Here is a 15,227-nt window from a genome sequence, read left to right on the forward strand (position 1 = left end):
TTGTTGCTAGGATGTGAAAACTGATGGACGCTCATTCCCAGCGTTATGGCTCGTTCACACTTGCTTTGGTCTTTGAAGAGGGATCCACGTTTGGATTTGACAGGCGGTGAGGAGGTGTTGTGTCACCTCCTCACCATCTGCTTTAACCTCTTGAACCCCACACTAGCGTACTGCAGTTTACTTGCATAGCGTCCTCATTCACTTGAATGCAACAGGGGGTAGAATACCTACCACGAGCGCAAATCAAAGCGTTGCGGCCACGGCATGTGTACACGCCCCTGCAGCTGAAGGGGAAGTGGCTGAGGGGCGATAAAAAATGCAGCTCAACCGAGAAAAAAAGCCCTTACAGGAGCAAAAAACAACAATTTTTGGTGTCCTGGCAACAAGGCAGGATTGCTAACTGGGAGATTTTTCCACCAGTTTACCAGGGGGACCCAAATGGCCTAGAGGTAGGAATATAAAAATTATTGAACATTTTACACAGCTGCACAGTTTTTTAATACCTTAAGGCTGGCTATAAATGAGTCAAATTTAGAAAAAGTTATATTTTTCTAAATCAATGGTCGCACCATCGGATCACAAGACGCACAAATTTCTGATTTTTTAAAGAAAATATGTTCGAAATTTGACCCATGCATTAGGCTTTAGGCTGTTTTCTTGAAAAGGTGAACTCATGCAAATTCCGTGCGTTTTGTGATCCGATAATGCCACCGTTGATTTAGAATTTCGACCAACCAAGCCTTCAATTTCACCTCATGTTGCTACAGAAAATAATGTTCATGTCCGGGGATCTTCTTTCTTTCAGAGAATTTTTTTTTTCTTGTGCTCATGCGCATTTCTTTTTCGATTATATTTTTCACACAATTCTCCCATCATTGATTACAAATTTGTTTGTTTTTCAAAAAATGTCCAACCTGCCCAATCACTCAAATGGTCACATGAAAATCGGCGGCTAAGGGTCCTTTCACACATTCATGTCCGTTTTCACGGACTCTTTTTGCTCACTGGGGGGGATCGATCTGTTGATCCCCGCTGAGCCGGCGGATGACAAGTGCGTCTCTGCTCACTGTGCAGAGATGGACCTGTCAGAGCCCTGCTCTCCTCTATGGGGGATCGGAGGAAAATGGATCCGCCTGTCCGTTTTCATCCGATCCGCCAGACGGATGGAAAATAGGGTTTCCACACGTCTGTATTTAGTGGAGCGGATCGGATGTCAGCGGACATGTCACCGCTGACATCCGTTGCTCCATAGAGGTACATGGAGTGTCCGTTCAGGTCCACCTGAAAAACTGACAGGCGGACCTGAACGGCCCACATGTGTGAAAGAGGTTCGAACGAGATTCGAGCGAAAATTCTTAGAAAAGATTTTCGAAAGAAAATTCCTTTGGAATTCGAGCTAATCAATGACCGGCCTTAGTCTCTAAGCAGCCTTCATGGAAAGAGAACTGAGGAGGCCCTGTTGCTGAGATCACCTCATGGCTAACCACTGTTACCTCAGGTTTTCCCGCCTTCCTAAAGCATTTCTGAGATTGGCTGAGGGGAACCTGCACAGACCTCTCCACCAATCCCAGTACACGGAGCTCAGAATCTTTCTGTAATCACCAGGCAGAACTGGACCCCCCTGTAATCCTCTTCCTCAAGGCACAGACATATACAGTATATACACAATGGCCCTGATAAACTGTTGGTGCACAGAGTGAGAAAATGCATACCAAATTGTCAAAAAAAGGCGCAAATTGGGACAAATTATCTCTAATTTTACAGTGACCATAGTTATCATGGAGTCCTGCACCACCTTTTGCTTGGCGCACTAATACTATGTGCATAAAAATATAAACAATCTTTTCAATTATATGTCAAACTGAAAACTTTTCTATATTAAATATATATATATATATATATATATATATATATATATATATATATATATATATATATATATATATATATATATATATATATACACCAGCTGCATTAAAATAAATATAATTTATAGGTTAATAACAAAAGCCTGTAAATAATAGCCAAAAAAACTTTTGAAAATGCCCCTTTTAAAAAAAAAAAAAACAGACATGTAAATTGTTACCTGACCAGACCCAGGCATTTGGCTATATAGACATATCCCTGCTGGGGCCAGGTCCTGCCTTAAGCGGCCATCTTTTCCCCCTTATGATTGCTTGTTGGCCACTAGCAGTCTGGGCCGCACAGCATCACTGGTTGCTAAGACGCAGGCGATTGGCCCACACAGCTTCATGGGTTGGTGGGATGCTGGTGTCCCAAGCAGCACAACATCATTGGTTGCTATAATGCCCATGGCTAGCCCACACAGTATCGTTTTGCTAGGACACAGGCGGCAGGCCTACAAAGTGTCATTGGTTGCTAGGACGCAGACGGCCACGTGCACCGCAACAACCAATGGCGCTGTGAGGTCCAGGGGTGGAACATAAGGTATAAAGGGCTGAACATTCACTTAGGAGTAAGTACCCAGTATGGACACTTTGGCCATCCCTTCACTGTGCCTCCATGAGTGCTCCATGGCCCTGTTAGTACCTGAGCTGAACTCTCAGATTGCTCACTTGCATCAACAGTTGTATGCTTTTTTTTAATGACCATTCTATATCCAATATTTTATATTTATATATAGTTATATTGTGTGCGTGTGCGTATATGATGGCACATGCTGATGCCTCTCTGTTCATGTCTGTCACTCAGCTCGACAAAGCGCCCGAAGTCTTTGGATGACAGTGAGTTAGAGAGCCCAGTGGATGATGTCTTCTACCCGGGTACAGGCCGGTCACCTGCAGCTGGGGGCAGCCAGGCCAGCGTGTGGCCGAATGATGTGGACACGGGTAAGAAATTTGTTGCTGCTGATTTTTATTTTGCTCAGGACATTTCTATGAAAGCAGAGAATCTTGTACCTCATCGATCATTTCTTCACCTGAATTGTCTATCTGCTCTGCATAGATCCGATGTTTAACATCTCTATCTATCTATTTACCTATGCAGATCAATGTATACTTATCTATGTAGATGCATGCAATGTCTCTTTTGCAATAAAATACACCTACCCGCTTGCTCATTGTCTTCTCCAGCATGTAAACTAAGCCGCGCATGCCTGACTCAGCTTACATCACCGGTATGGTCCCTGTGTACTGGCATGACCCACTCCGGCTCATGCGCAGGAATGTTGTCATATAACGCTGGGCAGCGAATAGACATGTGCGGTTCGTTTCGTTATGAATAAATATTCGGACACATTTTTAATTATTTGGGGATTCGGATATATCCGAATACCCGAATTACAGTATAAACAAACTTTTACCGAATGCTCTGAATAACTAAACGAAATCCGTCCGAATTTCCGAAATCCGTCCGAATTTCCGAAATCCGTCCGAATTTCCGAAATTCGAATTGAAATTCAAATCGAATTTTACATCGAATTCTAGTTGAATTTGAACTGTAAACATGTTTCTGAAATCAAAGACTGTGTTATTAGAGTACCCTTTTGAAATAATATTGTTTTAAGCCAAAGGTGATTTAAAGAGTATTTGATGAAAATGTTTCTTTTGTTTGTTCACTTTGCCACATTCAAATCTAAAAAAAACATATATATATATATAAAGTTTTCGATTCAGCCGATTCAAAAAATCTTGAATCGAAAAAAATCGGTAAATTTGAAAAAGAAATAAAACGATTTCTAAATAGGAAATCCGAATAAGAATCCCGAATATGAATTCAACAAATCAACCAAATTGTACGAAACTAAATAACTCGATTAACGAATCTAAACTAAACTAATTTTTTTGTCATGCACATGTCTAGCAGCAAATAAAATGTGCTGATGGCTACCATGTTGGTTAAAATCTTCAGTCCTCTGCCCCCTGCCCCTGCATACCCCTGCATCTTCCAGTACTGCAGGGGGATAATAAGAGCGGCTGGACCTGTCACAGGCACTCTTCCCACGTCCTTGCTCCATTTAGAGTAGCTAAACTATTCGCTTCCCGCCGTTAAAATGAATGAATGGAGGCGGATGCATGAAATGTCCATCTGCTCCATTCATAGAAGCTGTAGTTTTTCTTCCCGCAGTGAAAAGCACTCTATAAATGGAGGATAGGCAGATGAGTGAAATGTCAGCCTCCTCCATTTACAGAGCGCTTTTCATAGCGGGAAGTGATAGTATGGCTTTTGTGAATGGAGGAAAGGGCAGGCCTAGTTGGTACTTTTGATGAGTGCCCTTGACAGATCCTTCCTTTGTAATAGCCAGCCCTTGTGGGTGTAAAGGAATTGTCTATATTCTGGGGGTTTTGCTGGGATTGCCCCATCTGGCATACTCGGCTCTCATCACCTCACTGATGTATATTTCTCTTCCTTTGAAGGACCCGGGTCTCTTAAGAAGTCAGGCAAGCTAGAGTATTGCCAGACCAGTTCTTCTCGCATGGCATTCACCCATCATCCCCTCCCTGTGTTGGCTGGAGTGAGACCAGGTAAGTCATGGCAAAGTTGTAACATTATAGGTATCTAGAATAGGGTGGGTGAAAAGAAAAAAGGGACAAAAAGACCCTTAAAGATCGGACTTTAAAGTCATTTTAGACTACATTCATAATAGATAAAAATAATTAATTTTATTGGTACAATATTACACATTGTGCAACAAGAGCAAAGAGCAAATACTTAAAAAACATATAAAAAACAATTGTAAACAGCATAAGCATAATGATAAGAAAAAAAGAGGTTGTTAGACCATAAAAGATAAGTGAGCCCCTGTGTGTCAACGCGTTTCGCTGATTTGCTTCGTCAGGACACATACAGGGGTATTCTGGAAAGGAACAGGTCTTACTATCTTATCAACATCTGAACATGCATATGCATAAAAAAGAGCTCCCTGGTCAAGCATCAAGACCATCCAATAAGTTAGGTAGTGTAATTCCAAAGAATATTAAAGGAAACACGCAGGATTAGTATTTGCATCATTCTGTGTATATCTAACAATAATTTCCAAATGAAAAGGAGATGTGGCCATACAATAATATTACTTAATGCAAACAACCATATAAGGTGTCATTTGCAGAATCACAGCAATCCATCCTCGCTTGAGGAGCCAAGGGATATATATATATATATATATATATATATATATATGGTCAGGACAGCATAGTGTCCAGTTGCCCAAAGAGCCCCGAACATATGTCTGCAGCAGAATACCAGGGAGAAAGGTGGTATTCTGCTGCAGGCATACGTGCTGGCCTCTTTGGGCAAAGATAGTGAGACCTGTTCCTTTCCAGAATACCCCTGTATGTGTCCTGACGAAGCTAATCAGTGAAACGAGTTGACGCACAGGGGCTCGCTTATCTTTCATGGTGTAACAACCTGTTTTTTTCTTATCATCATGCTTATGCTATTTACAATTGTCTATATATGTTTTTAAAGTGTTTGGCTCATAAAATGTATTCTTTTTATCTATTACGAATGTAGTCTATAATGCCTTTAAAGCCCGATCTTTAAGGGTCTTTTTGTCCCTTTTTTCTTTTCAGCCTCAAATATTAGGTATGTGGCACTAGGAGTTCTCATACTTTTATAGAATAGGGTGGGACCCTGGGAGGACAGCTCTCACTGTTCACCCAGGCTTGTGGGATTGCTATACTGAACAAACTAAAGCACCGACATCAAGGGGCGACATCAAGGGGCAATTTTTACATTAACCTATCAAAAGAACTATATGGGGGCTGCCATTGCTATTGCTGATTCTGAAAATGATAGTCGCATTGACTGTTTATGATGATAAGTCACTGACCTGGAACAAGCACCCAAGTCAGAAAAGTTAGAAGTCCTTATCTGCTCATTTGTTCTGGATCACTAAGGCCTCATGTACACTAGCCATTTTTTTTCTGCTGCTCCTAGGGGCCTCACTGAATCCAACTTTAAAATCCTGCGACTTCAAGTGATTTCAAAGTTGCATGGCAGTGGTTTCTGGGTATATTTTAGCCATGGTAATGATTTTTTATGAGCTTTGGTAGTATTAGGCCCCTTTTCTAATGGGCGCTCTCTGTTTCATTTTAGTGGGGAATCCGAGACTGATCCCCTGCTAAACTGAACCAGAACAAAAACAGGTGTCAAATATGTGACATCCGTGTCCATCCTTCATTTTTCCTCCATCTTTTGTTGGAGGAAAAAGGGGCCCAATGTAATACCAATGGGTGGCCAGTTGTAAGCTGATGTACATCAGCCTATATCCACCCACATTAGTAAAAGCAGATCTTTTTCCGTTTGGTAGAGAGAAATCGCAGACCTGGATGTGGGTGAATGTAAGTGAGCGCACATCCTCTTACATCTGGCCACCCACACGGATACACTGCAGTCTGTTTTTGAGCTATGTAATCAAAAATGGACTGACAGAACACCTATGTGAAAGGACCTTAAAATACCACATCATTTAATAAGATACTATTAAAGTGAACCCCCCCCCTGTGCAATCTCCTATATAATGTATTTGTTAAGATACCGTGTGCATTATTTTGCCAATTAGCCACTAAATGTACATAGATAAATATAAACAGGATCCAAATTGTGCCATGGCCTAGGATGGCAAGGGGTAGGAGTGGCACAAATTGCTTTTCTGACTCTCAGTCACACATTTGCATGTAAAGGGAAAACAGCAGAAACCGAAAGAAAAAAGAAACAAGGGCGCACCAGCCATGTGCATTACCTTTTAAAACATTTATTGAATAAAAATAGTAAAAAGAAACAACTCACAAGCAATTGGTGAAGGAGGCGCAACATAAAAGTGCACCTTCACCAATTGCTTGTGAGTTGTTTCTTTTTACTATTTTTATTCAATAAATGTTTTAAAAGGTAATGCACATGGCTGGTGCATCCTTGTTTCTTTTTTCTTTCGGTTTCTGCTAGGATCCCCCATCCTTGAGGGCAGCAAGGCCTGTGGTGACGTGCTACTTATATGGTAATCCACCTGTGCGCAGGAGTCGTTTTTTCTTTAAAGGGAAAACAGGGCTGGGACAAGAAGTGGGCAGGAGGGGCGGCTGCCCTGGGCGCTGTGGTATCATACGAGGTGGGGGTACTGCGCAGAGGTAGGCAACCTTGGCACTCCAGCTGTTTTGAAACTACAAATCCCATCAAGCCTCTGCCTCTAGGAGTCATACCTGTCATTGTCAGGATCTTGCAATGTCTCATAGGACTTGTAGTTTTACCACAGCTGGAGGGCCGAGGTTGCCTACCTACAAGCTGGTAGGAATACTGGAAGAGGTGTCATTTTTGTTTGGGGAGAATTATGGCTTGCAAGGGGAATTTATGTTTGGGGGTAATCGTGCAATTTAGTGCTCAAATTTTATATCAGAGAGGGGAGGGGATTTTTGCTGACACAAAATGCTCATACATTTTGGGGGAGGGGGGCTGCCGTTTGGCATGTTTGCCCTGGGCATTAGATGACCTTTCCCGGCACAGAGGGAATGGTTCCAGATTGTGGCCATGCCTGCCAGTGCATCTGGTCCGGTCTTCACTATTGCTTTCTCTGCCCAGTTAGTGCATTTTTTTTCCCGTGTACTTCTAATCCTACCAGAAGGTGCATGTAGCTTTGTTGGCAGCGCATGTGTGCACATTTCCAATGTGCATGTTACTACAACACAGTAGTGTGAATTAGCCCAATAGCAAAATTAGGGGGGGGGGGGCACAACACATAGTTCAACCATATCAATTGGTAAGCTAACAAAGGCTTCAGCTACAGTCCCTGAGCAACAGCTCGTTGACACGGTTCACCCTAATTGGGCTTAGTCGTAGAGGTTCTCTACAACTAAGCCCAAATAGGGTGAAACGCATCAGTGGCCATGGCCAAGATGCAGGGATTGTAACTTACCAGTGGATGTGGTTGACCTATGTGATGTGTGCCCTCTAATTTTGCTATTGTGATTGTTTCATGGAGTGAGACGTGCTCCTGGAGGGGCTGGCATCCACTGTGGGAGGAGAACCAACAGAAGGAAGAATGGGAGGCATTTGAGTGGCGCTATTTTTTTTACATGTGTTTGTAGCGTGAATGGGCCTTTACTCTTCTAGTCATTGGCTCCAGGTGTACTTTGGGGGAAAATTAACTCGGATTCCATTCAGTGTCATCCTTGGGGTATCTTTTTTGGGTCCATTTAAATAAAATTTGTGGTGCAGTAACGCATATGCAGCAACACGTTTTATCTTGAGTTTTAGGTAGGCCCCAATGAAGGAAAATTGATACCAATCTAGCCATTTTTGTTCTTTGCAACAGACCACAACACATATCATGCATTGTGGTGAGCTGTGGTGTGTGCACTGAAGTGCTATTTACCCTGTTGCCACCCAGGTAACTCATATGGGTGGAAGCAAAGAGGGTGGGCTTTACAACCCACACGCCGCACATATGTGTCCATGAGCAGCAAAGGTTTCCGCGCTGAGAGCGTGCCCAGCGGGACCAGCTCCTGATCATGTGATAACCAATCACAGTGGTTACGAGTCAAGGCAGACCTTCCTGCTCCCCAGACGTAAAAGCCCAGGATTAAAAGGCTAGGTGGGAAAGGGTAAAAAGAATGGCGACGCACATACACAACGCGTTGGAGTGGAGCTTCTGTACATGTAAAGGCTAGTCAGTTTATTAGGGTAGAAAGGGGTAGTGCAAGACAGTTGACATAAGGGGGTATGAAATATAATTTAGGCATTGAAATAACATAATGTAAATTGTATTAACATGCAATAAACCTTTTCTATAGTTGCCTCATTGTGCTGATTTTTTCTATTTTGTCTCAGGGAGCCCAAGAGCATCTGCATCTACTATACACTTTCCTTCAACGTCCATTATTCAGCAGTCCAGCCCTTACTTCACTCACCCAACAATACGCTACCATCATCACCATCACAGCCAGGACTCCCTAAAAGAGTTTGTTCAGTTTGTCTGCTCAGACACCTCTGGACAGGGAGCAGGGCAGGTGAGTAACTGTCTTAAATTCTTGTGAGATCTGTTGCTGTTCACCAGGCATTCCTCCATACAGAAAGATTCAGTCAATATACAAGGCTGTACATTCCTCATCGTGCCACTGTGATTTGCTCTCAATCACATTTCTTTATAAAAAGGTTTCACCTGGTGTTCCAATCAGTAAGTCTGTTCGTTTTCCCTTAAGCCTCGGTTCACACCAGAGGCGGCACGACTTGCAGGTCGCCTCACCGAGGCGACCTGCACACGACTGCCGGGGTGACTTGCAAAACGACTTCTGTATAGAAGTCTATGCAAGTCGCCCCAAGTCGCCCCCAAAGTCGTACAGGAACCTTTTTCTAAGTCGGAGCGACTTGCGTCGCTCCGATTAGAACGGTTCCATTGTACTGAATGGGACGCTACTTGTCAGGCGACCTAGGTCGCCTGACAAGTCGTCCCAGTGTGAACCGAGGCTAATAGATGAAGCTGGTCAGAAAAAGTGTCAGTTCGGGGTTGAAACAAAGCAGCTAAAGTGGCAGTTAGGGGGTTGAGACAAACCAGTAAAGTGACAGTTAGGGGGTTGAGACAAACCAGCAAAGTGACAGTTAGGGGGTTGACACAAACCAGCTAAAGTTGCAGTTAGTGGGTTTAGACAACCCAGCAAAGTGGCAGTTTAGGGGGTTGAGATAAACCAGCAAAATGGCAGTTAGAGGGTTGAGACAATCCATTTCCCACTGACAATGGTCAGCTTTTATTAATTGATATAAAACCTTTATCCCAAAAATTGTTGCTGTAACTGCTTAAAAAGTGTTATCTGGAGTTTAGCTATATTTTGCTAGTCAAGTACATCTACGTCTGCTAGTCTAACTATCCCCTCCACTCAGACTGAGAATGCTGTTGTCCAAAGATGTCTCCATTGCTCCTTCATCCAGAGTGGAGACACTCTAAGACAGGAAGTGTGTTACTGGCCGGATCACCAGGTGAAAAAAGAGATGCAAAATAAAAAAAGAAAACAAATGCAGCCACCATATGTAAGGATTCAAAAACCTCAATATGTTACATTTTTTGCTTTTGGGTTTAATCCTGCTTTAAAGTGAAGCTAAAGCCTCCTATACTTTATAGCTAAGGAAGCTGCCATCTTGGCCTCTGTCTGATCTGCAGTTGCCATGGTGCTGCACATGTGATCAGTTATGACACCAACCATTTGATGGCTTGACAGTTTGGTTGAGGGAAAAAGCAAATGTGACGGTTATCATTCACGGCATGCCTTGAGTTTAACTGTTTTGAGCCACAGGAGAATCAATGGGCTTAGTTCCATTTTAAGGCAAGCAGACAGATGTAATTCTGTTCAGGTAGTCATATGATTTAGGCTCCCCACCCATTAGTGCAGGCAGGTAATGGCCTCACTTTTCTCCCTGCAGCTAGAAAATAACCTTGGTCGCTGGTCCACTCTTATGCCTATTGGTGGGCGAAGAATGAGCATCACCACATTGACCAATCATTATAAATAGGCCCGATCCCTTATGCACGCTACTTTTTGAAATTTAATATTTTTTATTTAATTTAATAGTCCAGTAATTTCAATCTTATTGTATAGAATTTTAGTTAAAAAAAAAAAGTGCAGTGCTGAATGTTAATGAAGGTCTGCCTATCTAGGACAGCCTTTCTCAACCTTTTTAACATGGAGGAACCTTTCTGGTCTCAGGGAACCCCTTCTAATATTTATTATATCTTCAGCTCATAGTACATTAATGCAATAGTCATTCGTCAGTGGTTACTTATCTGAGAGTCTGAAATTGCTAAGCCTTCAAGGGACCCCTGGCAACCCCTGGAGGAACCCTAGGGTTCCACAGGACCCTGGTTGAGAAAGGCTGATCTAGGATGTTGCATGTCAATGTCTTAGAAATCTGTAATATCTGTATCTAGAGGGATACCTGAAGGGCCGAGGCAGACTGACACTGCTGCCCCAAATCGCACTTATGGATGCATGTTTGGGGGGGGGGGGAGGCGGCAATGAGACTGGAGTGTCAATGCTTCATCTTCAAGTTCATGATCATCCATGTGTATTTTCAGCCTCTAGGCGGCAACAACCATAGCAGCTGCCTCCTAGCAACCAAGGATGCTGCGTGGCCTGGTCAACAGCTTCCTATCAACCAACGACTGAGAGGAGGGATGCAAAAATGGCCACCTTAGTAGGCATCTGCCCTGGCACAGCCCTGGATGCCTATAACTAAGGCTAATAACATATCAAAAGGACCATAAAAAGACAAAAAATGTGTTGAAGTGAATCTGTGATTTGCCCACGTACTGCAAAGCAGCAAGTTTACTTAAATTCTGACCCCTACATTGTCACCTTGCCTTCCCTCCTCCAGTAACTTCCGATTGTTGTGAGGCTCTCTCCCCATCCTCCCAACACAACAGCACTGGTGCTTGGTGACTGGCCACCAGTGACTTGGCGGCTGAAAAAAGAGTCCTTTGCCCTATATAAATTCTGACTTGGATCTTACAAAGGACTTGTGCTTCTTGCTCCTAGTGGTGAACAGAGTGGCAGAGATTAGTGAAGGGAAGATAAGATCCTGCTGGGGCAGGCTGTAAAAAGAACTTTAAAATGACCCAGCTCCTTTATGAAGTTAAACTTCCCTCGGACTGTAGACACCTATCAATTAGATACATTTTACATAGGAGGCAAGCGAGTGAATTCTTTATTGTGATGTCTAAAACCCTGTCTGAGGTTCTGATCCTTCCCAACTCTTCAAAACAAAAAAGTGTTGGCTTGGGTTCCATTTTGAAAGAGGAAAGCTTTAAAAAGGTGACAATATTCTGACAGATTTCAAATATCACTTTGTAGCTTTGCACATAAGCCTTTTTCCAAACTGCCAGGCCTGTAGGAGCATGGTGCAACTCTGACATCCCCCTCCCTATTAACTCAAGGGGCAGCCACAAGACATGCACCTACTGCAAGAGGACCTCGGGGGCGGGTCCTGTGTCAGGTTGGCCAGTATTGCACTGCAAGTGCGCTTCTCAAGTCAGGAGAACCAGAAGATGTGAAAAAGGTGCTGACACCATAAAGGCTGAGCAGTCCAAAAGAAAAGGACTTATTCTGTGCAAAGATACAGGTTACTATTTTAAGCCTGTCCATCAGCTATCCATTACACCCCCATTTTTATACACATCTTTGACATACAGCAGCTTTATTTTTTTTTCAACAAACTTTATTTAATGTAGAAGGAACCGTGCAATTACAGACTAATGCCGTGTACACACGGTCGGACTTTTCGACTGGACTGGTCCGACGGGACAAATCCGTCAGACAATCCGACTGTGTGTGGGCTTCATCGGATCTGTAGCGGACTTTTTCGGGCGAAAATCAGACGGATTTTAGATTTGGAACATGTTTCAAATCTTTCCGACGGACTCGAGTCCGGTCGAAAAATCCGCTCGTCTGTATGCTAGTCCGACGGACGAAAACCGATGCTAGAGCAGCTATTGGCTACTGGCTATCAACTTCCTTATTTTAGTCCGGTCGTACGTCATCACGTACGAATCCATCGGACTTTGGTGTGATCATGTATAGGCAAGTCCGGTCGTTCGAAAGTCGGTCGAAAGTCCGTTGGAAAGACCGTCGGACCTTTAATGCCGAAAAGTCCGCCTGTGTGTACACGGCATAAGTCATCTTAAAAAAAGGACCCGTAGTATATGTACACAACATTATTTCTTTATAGATCAGCCCAGTAGGTAATGATACATATAAGTCTGTGTTGGTGCTGTATTTATTTTGAGATTTGTATTTTTGTGCTACATACAGGCTTGTGTATGGTGCAAAGTATTGATTACCTTCAAACTATACATTAAAAAAAAATAACAGTAGCATTTCCAAGGTTATTAGATTGTCAGCTCTTCTGCATATGTATCACATAAAACCAAAAATGCTGCTTCTTCTTATTTTTTAATTTTTAAAATTTTTTTTTTACTTGCTTCCATTTTGTCCACCATATGTATACTGTAAGTACATCCAACAAAAAAATACATTACATCTTTTTTTTTTTTTTTTTTAACTTTACAGATTTTTCTTTTGTTTAAGCATCCTAACATTTTCACCTACACGTTTCTGTAAATATAAATATCTATTAAAAAAAAATGTGTTCATGTGTTGCTAATGTTAGTTTTTATTTGTTAGAAAAATACTAATAAGTATCCACATGGCTTTTTTTTTTTTTTTTGTAATTTTTAACACACTTTTAATTTTCACACTTTTCATTTTTGTTCCTTGACAATTCCCACGGCTTCCCGCAGTTTTTGGGCATAGGGAAAGGGCTAGGGACTGTGCGGGCGAGGGGGCCGTTCTGAGCTCCGTTTACTTTCCTTTTGTTATTTATGTTGTCCGCAGCCCAGCAGCGGGGCCCAGGGGAAAATGTCGGGTTCCTTTTTGCTGCCACCCCCCGCACCCGTGGCCAGGCCTGTCCCCCTTCCCCTGCCAGACACAAAACCTGTCACCAGCAACATTGTCCCAGAAGGAGGACTGGCAACACCAGCATCACCCTGTAAGTGAAATGAATTACCCCGACTCCCCACACACAAAAAAAAATAATATATATATATATATAGTTATGGTCCCTTTCTCCATCTATTCAAGTCATTTGCAGTTGGGGAAAGTAAAATGAGGTGTTGTAGGCCAACAGCTAAATATTTGGTTGAAATACTGTTATGTGAAATGGTTATGCCTGCCATAGGCTTTTTTTTTAATTCTGTTCAGCCCCTCTTGTGATTCCCTGCTACACTAAGTAGCCAGCACGGTGACACCTCTGTTTCCTGTCTCAGTATTGCAGCTTCCTGTGTCACCTACTTTCCCACTGCACAGTGAATCAAAGGTCTGCGTATAGACCATTGATGGAGAACCTTGGCACCCCAGATGTTTTGGAACTACATTTCCCATGATGCTCAATTACACTGCAGAGTGCATGGGCATCATGGGAAACGTAGTTCCAAAACATCTGGGGGGCCAAGGTTCACCATCACTGGTATAGACTGTTCATTTCTTATTTTTGATCAGTCGGGCTGATTGAAAAAACAAAAAACAAAAAAAAAAAACAATTGAATTTCCCCATCTACGCATACGAGGTAGATGAAGAATTCTTCCCAATGTGTGCCAATGTATTGTGGCAGTGGGACTCCTCCGCTGTCAGAATACACTGATCTCAGCGACTGCAGCTGATTGGCTGCAACCTACTGATCAACAAAAGTTTTCCAACAGTCCTGTTTGACAAAATTCAGTCATTAGATGGACTTCTGGAATGACCATAGATGGATTGAAATTTGATCCATCGATGGGCAACAATAACTGATCCACTGTCCATTGAACAGGTTGGTTGGCAGAGAGGTGCCGGGGAGGACCCAGAACCATTGGCATGGGTAGCAAACACTGCCAACTGGCCCTTTCCTGGTAAGGAAAGATTTCTGTGGGATCATAAAGTGTACTAGGCTTGAGGCTTGTTCATGCGGGTGGCCAGGGGGCAGTAAAAGCAGGTGGCTGGCTGAGGTTTGACATCCCTCAAACCTCCCACCTGAATAAAGGCATGCCAATGCTCATGGCTGTGGTTTTATGTTTCAAGTTAATGGGGCCTGTCATGCAAAAGCAGCTGCGGCACAGTGGGTCATTATTTTTTAGGATTACAGCAGCTGCCAGTCAAAGGCCTCTGAAAAGTGATCCATCACAGATTACATTTCAGAGGAGTGGCAAGTACTGCTACACATGCGAATGACCCCAAAGGCTGCCATGGTGATTGGATAGCCAAGGTGAAAGTCGTGTTACATACCTTTTTCACCTCTTGCAGCACCCGCTTTCTTTGCAGCTCTCGGCATTCTGTCACATGACCTATCAGAAAAGCAAAGGAAGTTGATGATGGAAGATTCCTCTCTGCCAGACTCTGTGATCGCAGGTCTGAGCGAGGTGGCTGAATAATGGGCAGCAGCTGTCATGACTGCATATCCTGCTCTGATCAATGTCAGAATAGTGAAGTAACTACATTCAGGGCCACCGGCACTGAATAATAATTCATGTTAATAATAATGATAATGGTGATAATAACAATAATAATATTTTTTTATCATTAAAATCATTTAAGGTAATATTAATGTATTTATTATTAATTTAATAAATTAAATGGTGATGTTTTTTATTATTATTATTATTATAACATTATTATTACTGGCCCTGGGGGGAAATCACCTCCCCCGCACCACCACCCAGTCCTCCCCTGCAGGGGTTACACAAGAGGCTGCAAACCAG

General features: G+C 42.8%; 1 protein-coding gene across 10 annotated transcripts in view; it reads left to right on the plus strand.

Annotated features, from left to right (window-relative positions):
- The window catches only part of NFIX (nuclear factor I X), a 283,591-nt gene that overhangs the window by 223,485 nt on the left and 44,879 nt on the right, over nt 1-15,227 (plus strand). For 7 of the 10 annotated variants that reach the window (XM_073622644.1, XM_073622645.1, XM_073622643.1 and 4 more), the window contains 4 exons: nt 2,713-2,849; nt 4,377-4,484; nt 8,779-8,957; nt 13,329-13,482. In XM_073622644.1, coding sequence (XP_073478745.1) covers nt 2,713-2,849; nt 4,377-4,484; nt 8,779-8,957; nt 13,329-13,482 — 578 coding nt within the window. The remainder of the gene's footprint in view (nt 1-2,712; nt 2,850-4,376; nt 4,485-8,778; nt 8,958-13,328; nt 13,483-15,227) is intronic. The other 3 variants (XM_073622651.1, XM_073622653.1, XM_073622652.1) reach the window with 1 other exon arrangement.

Source organism: Aquarana catesbeiana, linkage group LG03 (genome assembly GCF_042186555.1).
Source record: "Aquarana catesbeiana isolate 2022-GZ linkage group LG03, ASM4218655v1, whole genome shotgun sequence".
NCBI lineage: Eukaryota > Metazoa > Chordata > Amphibia > Anura > Ranidae > Aquarana > Aquarana catesbeiana.